The following is a 9,754-nucleotide window of genomic DNA, read 5'->3' on the forward strand; positions in this document are numbered from 1 at the left end:
TTTGGTTTACATTTTTTGGGTGTTTTGTTGCATTTGGACTTACGGCCAAATTGGCCGTAAGTCCAAATGTTGCATTTCTTTTTCATAAAAAGTTACCCCTTCATTCCACGAGGTTTTTGTATCTTCTTCATTCTCAAGACTGTGCTCACAGGACACCCTCTCCTCCTTTCCCTTGCCTGCTCAGCCTTCAAGGGCTTTGTTATCGAGTCCCAAGGTTTCCTTACCGACTCACAGGGCTTCGTCACCGCCTCCCAAGGCTTCATGACCGACTCCCAGAGCTTCAGCTTCGTCATCGACTCCTAGGGCTTCGTCACCGCCTCCCAGACCTTCAGCTTTGTCACCGACTCGTAGGCTTCGTCACTGCCTCCTAGGGATTCGAAGCGGAGGTGAGCTATCGCCAATTCCATATCTTTTAGGATTTCTTTGGATTTTTTTGGATTTCTGTTAGGAATTCATTCAATTTGGAAGAACAACTGGTTCATCTCCCACACACAAGTAGCTTTAGTAGTGCTGATGATGTGATGTGCTTTTTAAAACAATGGAATCAGTTGCTGATGATGTTCGTTTTGTAAATGCTGCCAAATACGTTGTTCATTCCTTCCTTCTTACTTTATACATAATACCTTGTTGGATATGTGGTTGGTCATGTACAGCTACGGGATTAAAGCCAAATTTTCTTTTTTTTGTTCCTGCAAATATCAGTGCTTGTTTTGTTACAAACATGTACAATTCACAAATTCTGAAAAATAAACATTGTTTAACTTTTGTTAAGGCCTTTAGGCCTGAATATGAGTCAACTAGACTTCACTCTTGGATTGATGAATGTTGACTACACTATTAAAGTACTAGGTCTGACTTAACAATTAGAAATTAGAAACTGAGAAAGACATCCTTATCCAAAGTTTGTTAGTGGCAGCTCAGTGATTAAGGAAGGTAGGCAACATGCTTATCTTGAAAACTTCATCTTAATCTTCAAGAGATTCATGTTTATCTTGATTGATCTCAATACTTCATGTTCACTTTATATAGTTGAGACCAGTTCTCCATTTATCATTTTGTACTATGATGGTGTACTATGATGGAACCTGGCACCCTCAACAAGAGACACTGGAAAAGCAAAATGAATGAATACATGCTGGTAACTCAGTGTTCATGCAGCCAAAAGTAGGAAGATATTAAGATACTAGTGTTTGAAGACAATGAATATGATGTTTAATACTTTAATATATGCATGAGAAGCAAGGATTGTGGAGCCTTCAATTGATGTGGCAGGTAGGACATTAATTATTGGGTGGTGCTATAGTTGTGACCACAAAATATCCAACAGATAACACTAGTGGGCTTTAATGCCCAAACATGTGAGATAAGTTGTCTGCTAGTGCTTGTATAGTATCTCTAGAGTCCCTTATAAAAGGCAATTTATTTCTAAGGATAATTGCCTTGGTACCAGTGGTATTAATATTTTACTTTGATCATGTTTATTGGTTGCTAAAATCATATAAATACACTTTCAGAGCTTGAGTTAATGATTTTGTCACCACTTGTCTATAGTTTGGTAAGTAAGTACAAAAGGGTTGTTTTGTATTTGCTTGCATTAAAGTATGCACAACATTTTAAAAGTCAACAGAATAAGTTACTACCTAAGAAAGTAAAGATATCTAGTATACAAGTGGCTCCAAAATGTGTGTAAGATTGTAGGTTTCACATTGGATAAATAGGTGAAAATAAATAATTTCGTATATAATATCTATGAATGTTTGCCCATCAATGTTCATTCTTAATCGAATTGCTGTCAGTTGGTATATATGCCAACAAGATAATTATTCTTTAACCTGTCACATAATTAATCTTCATGTATGTGACTAATTCTATGCCAGTTGCCCATTTCTTCTGCCTACTATTATTTTGAATTTTTTTTTATCTAAACTCATATTATAAATGGAGAATCAATTTGGTGATGAAAGCGTTGTACTTGCCACCGCTACCATTGTTGCAATTGTAGCGTTAAGGTGGTATAGTAGGAGAAGAGGATTGAATTTGCCACGAGAACCGTATTACAATAGGGATTTACAACGTACAAATTATATTTCAAGAATAATACATGGATCCGATGAGGCTAGTATAGCAATGCTAAGGATGAAAAGGGTTGTATTTTTTGGGTTATGTGATTTATTGAAGTCAAGAGGATTGTTGTGCAACACCCTACATATAAGTGTGGAAGAGCAACTAGCAATGTTTCTTCACATTCTTGGTCATAATGTGAGGAATAGGGTGATTGGAGTAAATTTTTTGCATTCCGGTGAAACTATTAGCTGATATTTTAAACATGTATTATATGCCATAGGAGAGCTTCGGGATGAATTTATCCAACCGCCTCGCACAACAACTAGTTCAGTAATTACACATGATCCAAGGTTTATGCCATATTTTAAGGTAAGAAAATATTGAATAACTCTACTATATGGCTCATAGACTTATATGCAATATGTAATATTTTTGTCCATTAATAAATAGGATTGCATAGGAGCGCTTGATGGTACACATATCTATGCATCCATTCAAAAGGAAATTGTAGCTCGTTTATGTGGGAGAAAACCATATCCCACCCAAAATGTGTTGGCCGCAGTTGACTTTGAATTAAGGTTTACATATGTTCTAGCTGGGTGGGAAGGTTCAGCACATGATGCACTTGTACTTCGTGATGCTTTAGAAAGAGAGGATGGTCTTATTGTGCATGAAGGTATGTTACCATTTGACAAAATTATAATTATTACACTGTCAAAATAACTAATACAATTATCCATGTAGGCAAGTATTACCTTGTAGATGAGGGATATTCTACAAGAGCGGGTTTTATATCACCATTTCGTGGTGTTCGCTATCATCTTAAGGAATTTAGTACCCGCTTACCATCAAATAACAAGGAACTATTTAATTATAGACATTTTTCATTACGCACTACCGTGGAACGAGCGTTTGGAGCTTTGAAGAATCGCTTCAAAATTCTCACATCTAGACCACTCTTTCCATATCGAACACAAGTAGATATTGTAGTTGCGTGTTGCATTTTACACAATTATATTTTACAAGGAGGTAATGATATTTATGTACCCGATGTTGAAGAATGAGAACCTAATGTGCAAGAAGTTAGAACTCAATCCCAAGCACGTGAGGAAGCAAGATAATGATTAGCAATACGTGATGTAATCATGGAGGCTATGTGGAACAATAGATAGTGTTTTCCTTCATTGTGGTTTTGTTGTTTAATTACATACTACCTTTGTTGTGGTTTTGTTGTGGAATTATATTTAATGTGGTTGTTTTGTGTTGTTGCATTTTGTAATTATTCTTTTGATAACTAGGTTTAATGTGACACTATATAACTTCATTGGGGTTCTAACTCAATGTGATTGTTTTGTGTTGTTGCATTTTGTGTTCGTTTCTTTTTAATTTATTTCTTCTTCGTTTATTGTATTTTTTTATATGTAAAGGATGGACTCAGTCGAAATGACTCAAGAAAGCGAAAATAATGGAAGGAGATGCCCAACTAATTTTAGGTGGACAACAATCATGACGTCATTTTTGCTCAAATACTTAGTTGAGCAAGCAAACCTTGGCCTTAAAACTGACAAAGGTTTCAAGAGTACTGTGCAGTTATGAGGGCTGTTAGTACGAGGTTTAACATGGTTGTGAGTGATACACATGTTATCAATCGTCTCCGACATGTAAGAAAAATATGGGTAATAATAAAAAAGCTTAAGAGTTTAAGTGGGGTTTCTTGGGATGATTCAGAGAAGAAAATCATTATGGGCATTGAAGAATTCCGAACATACATACAGGTAATTTGAAGTTTGTTTTTATTTTTATAATTGATATTTGTGTGCATTATCTCTATTTGCTTGTCCTTGTTTCTTTTTTTTTTTTTTGTAATCACATCCTAATGAAGCGGTTTACATCAATAAGCCCATTGAAGATTATGAGGAGATGGCCATTGTTTGTGGGAACGATCAAGCTACGGGGTCATTTGCAAGAACAGGTTCTCAAAGCTCTAGGAGTCTAGGTGTCTGCATGGAAATGCCATCAACACCACCGACATTGGATTCTGACGATCAACCACAAGGGTTAGATGATTGGGACTTCACTCAATCGCAACCTCCTCCGGCGGAAACACCAACAACATCCACTTCTAGGGCGAAAGAAGTAAACAATGGGTCAAAGCATATTAGGCGAGAAGAATTGGAAGTCATGCAAAAAATCTCCATTGGATTAGATAGGCTTGCAAGTGTCGCGGAGACGGACAAAGGTGTACAGTTGAGTAAGAGATTGTACGATGAGGTCATGACTTTGATTGGCTACTACAATAAGTTTGATCTTGGTTTAGCATATGACCATTTGAATGCCCAAAATAATCTAGCAACTGCTTTTATAAACAAAGATCATGACCTTCGATGCTTTTGGATGGATGGTTTCCTTAGGCAGTTGGGGCGTGATGGTGGTGTCTAAGTTTGTCTACTCTTATGATTTACTTATTTTGTGTGTTTTTAAGTTTATGGACATTTATTATTTTGCATGTTGTTTTTGTTTAGAGTTGTTGAACTATGTTATGTTTTATGAACATGTTGACAATTTAATGGTGTTGGTTGTTAAATTTAGGTTGTTGAGTCCCAAACTTGTTTGATGAACATGTTGAATTATTGAATATGATTTGTTGACTTTATATCTTGTTTTATGAACATGTTGAATTATTGAATATGATTTGTCTCAAATTTGAGGAATTTTAAATTCAATTTCAAGTGAGTATGCTCAAGTAATAAGCACCAATTGATGGTTGTATTAGTAAGTTCAATTCAAGTATATTGAATAACTAATTTAAAAATAAATAAATAAATTATAAATAAATACAATTCATTAACTTAAATCCATTTTAGATAAATAAAATACATTAACTTAAATAAATAAAACAGATTTTAAATGAAATATTAAAGAAAATTATAAATTATAAAAATTTTGAAAATAGGGGTAATCTCACCACTTACTTTACATGGTGATTCTAATCCACAACTTACATCAAACCAAACACTTGAAAAGAAAATGCAGTATTTTCATTTACAGGCAACCAAACAACCATGATGTAAGTGAAAATACAGTAATTTCAATTACATGTAATTTGACTTACACTGTAATTTGAAATATTGGTAACCAAACAACCCCAAAAAAAATTGTAAAAACTACTCCTACATCACAAGAAAGATATAATTTGACTTGTCATTCAGTCTCTACATGTCTTCTTTATTTATTTTATCACTTTTTTTAATTTTCATTTATTTATTTATTTATTATTATTATTATTATTATTATTATTATTATTATTATTATTATTATTATTATAGGGTTTAGGTGCTTCTTTGATTTATCTTCTAATTTCGTTGACAATGAAGCTTTCCTCCCAATGCTCTATATATTTTCTTGTATTTGAAAGTTCTCCAAAACCTATGGCTCTAAAGGCATCATATGTTTTTTTTTTAATAATATGGGCAAACCATAACATCATGTTTTTTACCCAATCAACATCATTTTTATTAAAAAAAAATAATAATCTAACATCAATTTTATATATTGTTGTAACAGTGACCTTAACCAAAGAATTATGTTCCATGAAGTTAATTTATGCACTTTTAAATAAATGAAAGTCTTTCATAAGGTAAGGCCGGCTGGGAGGACCACCAAACATTACCATACTATTATTTATTTTTTTATTCGATTACTTAATTTTATTTCCCACTTACCCTTTCTTCTTTCGATCCAAAAAAAAAAGTCAATGAATCTCAATAAAACCAAAACTTGGCGACAGAATTTCCCACCAGATTCTTGTTTTTCTCGTAGCATCAACAACGCGTTACATACTTTATCTATAAATTAAAAAGACAATATATGCCGGCCTAAGCTTAATAATTAATTTGTTGTTAACCACGCATTAATTAGTTTAACTTATCTAAACAGCACAAAACATTCACTACCATTATTAAACTCTAAACTTCACCATAGACACATACACACAATTAGATTTGCATTCCAATTTCCAATCAAAGCAAAGAGATCATCATGGATTCCAAACCTCATGTCATGTGTATACCTTTCCCTGCCCAAGGCCACATAAACTCCTTACTCAAGCTTGCCAAGCTTCTTCACTCCAATGGCTTCATCATCACCTTTGTCCACAATAAGTCCACTCATTCTCGCATCCTGAAATCCTCTGGAGACTCTTCTCTCCATGATTCCCATGACTTCTATATCCAAACCATGGAAGTAGATGAAGGGGAGATAGTGCCCTTCTCTCTTGCTACATATGATAACATGCGTTTGATCGCCTTCCGATCACTCATGTCGAAGCTTAATGATCCATCCTCCAGTGTTCCTCCGGTCACTTGCATCATTTCCGATTTCGTCTTTAGCTTTGCCTATGAAGCTGCAGCTGAGTTTCAACTCCCCCATGTGACTTTCAGCTCGCTTGGTGCTTTTAGTTTCATGAGCTTCCTCCATTTCAAGCAACTCATTGAGCAAGGCCTTATACCTCTCAAAAGTAAGCTTAATAAATTAGCTGCTTAAGTTTCCCTATGCAAAAACGAATTAAGTAGGAGAAAAAAAAGAGTACCGTATAGCACATAGAAGAAAAGTGTATTATTTTTTGTGTGTGAAACTATTCAATATATTGACTCTGTGGATGATGGAAAAATAGTAAAGTGATAAACTTAATTATGCTAATAATATATATATATATATATATATAATATGGGGTAGAATTAATTATACCAACCATAGAATGATGATGAGCATAAATCAAACATGGCAACTCATGATCATTCGAGGCATAATCAATCAAACATGATTAGAAACATAATCAATTAATATAAGTTGATATCTTGTCTACAATTTTAGTTTGAGGGAGGATATTAGCATGATTATGACTCAAATCATGAGTTGCCATGATATGGTTGATTGATTGTCATTATTCTTATATATGAATATTGTACCTCAACTCATGCATATGTAATTATTAAGAGTTTATTAGCGCATTAACTTTATCTCACTTTCCTATTAAAAGAGTAGCCATTGCATAGTTTTATATATAAATATAGGGGCAGGCATGAGATTAGGTAGTCCCCACGATGAGAAGTTATCAATAATTTTAGGAAAATTTCACTAAAACTTGTAAGGCAACCAGTTAGTCTATTTGTCATCTACATTATTTTTCAAATCAGGTATCCTACTGAAATTCAACCTAAGCCAATTATATTTATATATCTTAAAATTAAATTGTTAACTAATTATCAAGTTTAATTTGGAAGTTCGCTTTCAACTTATACAATATCTACGTTTTTTTAATTAACTAATTTTATTGTCATAATTAATAAACATCAATATATATATATATATATATTCAATATATATATTTGTCTATTTAAGTTGAGGATCTGACCCAATTTTTTACTTGACCCAAATCCAAAAACCCATGTTTTTCAAAAAAAAAAACTCTTCTTCTATCTGCAGTGAACTCTTTCTTATTACCTTTTCACATTTTCTGTTTTAACACCCTTCTTGTATAACTATGCATATAAATATATAACACACATTATATGCTAATGTGTAGGTGAGGGTGACCTTACCAACGGATACCTGGACACACCTATTGATTGGATACCAGGAATGAAGAATATTCATCTGAAGGATCTACCAAGTTTTGTCAGAACAACTGATCCAAATGATCTTGCTCTGAATTTCATGATCCATATTTTCCAGAAGGTTTTTCAGACCTCAGCCATCATCATCAACACATTTGATGATCTAGAAGGCACTGTTTTGCAAGCCATGGCAGAGATGCTTCCCCCCATCTACACAGTAGGGCCACTTTCCTTATTCTCTGACCATGGTTCAAGCTTCTGGAAAGAGGACATGAATTGTTTGGAATGGTTGGATGGCAAGCTACCAAAGTCTGTCATTTATGTCAACTTTGGAAGCATTGCAGTGCTAACAAAAGAGCAACTGACAGAGTTTGCATGGGGATTGGTAGACAGTGAACATGACTTCTTGTGGATCATTAGACAAGGCCTTGTTAAGGGTGATCAAGAGAGTGATGTTGTTCTCCCTGAAGAGATCTTGAGAGAGATGAATGGGAGGGGACTGATAACTAGTTGGTGTCAACAAGAGAAGGTGCTATCCCACCCATCCATAGCAGGGTTCTTGACACACAATGGATGGAATTCAACATTGGAGAGCATTAGTGCTGGATTGCCCATGTTATGCTGGCCTTATTATGCGGATCAACAAACAAACTGTCACTATGTTTGCAAAGAATGGGGCATGGGCATGGAGATTGAACATGATGTGAAGAGAGAGAAGGTTACATCTTTGATCAAGGAGTTGATGGGTGGAGAGAAGGGGAAAGAGATGAAGGAGAAGGCGTTGGAATGGAAGGAGTGTGCATTTAGAGCAATCAAAGAAGATGGTTCGTCTTCCTTAAATTTGGACAAACTTGTTAAAGAGCTCCTACAAAGAAGAGATGCAATTTGAAGTGCTTTTCTCATTTCTTGATTAATTGAAATCGTTGCCCACACGTTTCATTAGGTTTTATGTCCCTTGTTCTGGGAGGAACTACTACATTAATTGTTTTGAATGGAATTGAAGGTGGTTTTTTATTTTATTTTATTTTATTATTTATTTTTTTATCAAGCGGGCAAGCCAAGCACCAAGGACGTGCACACCACCTAGAATTTAGTTTGTGAACACTCACCTTGTGACTGTAAGTCTTCTCTAATAATCAATTGGTCTTTTTTGGAACCACTACACCTAGCGCGTTTTGAACTCTATTTAATGAAAATTTTCATCAAATATTTTTGTCAGTATCATTAGATCAAAAACTCTTTAGATTACTGATTTTATGTAATAGCAAAATACTTATTTTATGAGAAGAAAATATTAATATTATTTGGTAAAAACTGAAAAAAAAAAAATCAAATAGCTCCAATTAGATGACTAATATTCTATTAAGTATAACCAAACAAAATATAATATAATACACAACTATGGTGGAATTGGATGGTTTGGGTTATTTTTGTGATCAACGCTTGTTATTACATACAAATAAATAGAATCCTATGTGATCTTATTTTGCATGTGATCTCATTTTAGATAAATTGGTACTTGCTCGAACCTAGATATAGATATATAGCACTGCCATTTAATGAATATTAATTGGTGATATAGAATCTCTTATTAAATTTTATTCGATGTCATTTAGACAGGACAAATGTATTAGACAATGTACTACATTTTGACAGTGGTTTGTGACAAAAAGAAAGCCATCTTCAATGTTTATTTTCATTAGCTCTTTCATGGGAAACTTCCTACATTTGGCTTTTTATATGGTCATAATATCAGTCCTAATATTCTCTGTAGAGTTTATAATCTGCAGATCGAAACTGCAGAGCATCTCATTTGGGGTTGCTATACGAGCTCAGAAAGTTGGATCATTGTTGAGAGTTTCACTGGAATTCCCTTTAATACAATCAAAAATTTCACAGAAGGCCATTGGTTACTGCAGAGTTTCAATGCTAATGTGGGTGATAAACTTCTTAAAGCAATCCTAGCTAGCTACTTATGCTTGGCCTTTGTGGAAAGCCAGATGTCAGCTCAGTTTTAACAGAGTGAATCCGAATTTTCATTACATTGCAAAAAGGGCAATCAACAATGCAATGGA

General features: G+C 34.2%; 1 protein-coding gene across 1 annotated transcript; it reads left to right on the forward strand.

Annotated features, from left to right (window-relative positions):
* The first annotated feature begins 5,975 nt into the window (after positions 1-5,975).
* Positions 5,976-8,833, forward strand: LOC120283884 (7-deoxyloganetin glucosyltransferase-like). Its single transcript, XM_039290669.1, has 2 exons — positions 5,976-6,580; positions 7,649-8,833. The coding sequence occupies exons 1-2, from the start codon at positions 6,103-6,105 to the stop codon at positions 8,566-8,568; spliced, it is 1,398 nt and encodes a 465-aa protein (XP_039146603.1). The 5' UTR covers positions 5,976-6,102; the 3' UTR covers positions 8,569-8,833.
* Positions 8,834-9,754: the final 921 nt, after the last annotated feature.

Source organism: Dioscorea cayenensis, chromosome 19, assembly GCF_009730915.1.
Source record: "Dioscorea cayenensis subsp. rotundata cultivar TDr96_F1 chromosome 19, TDr96_F1_v2_PseudoChromosome.rev07_lg8_w22 25.fasta, whole genome shotgun sequence".
Taxonomy (NCBI): Eukaryota; Viridiplantae; Streptophyta; class Magnoliopsida; order Dioscoreales; family Dioscoreaceae; genus Dioscorea; species Dioscorea cayenensis.

Excerpts from the sequence above, each read along its gene's own strand:
- LOC120283884 (XM_039290669.1), top strand. The coding sequence starts at position 6,103 with ATGGATTCCAAACCTCATGTCATGTGTATACCTTTCCCTGCCCAAGGC. Across the intron at positions 6,581-7,648 it reads AGGCCTTATACCTCTCAAAA|GTGAGGGTGACCTTACCAAC; the intron begins GTAAGCTTAATA and ends GCTAATGTGTAG.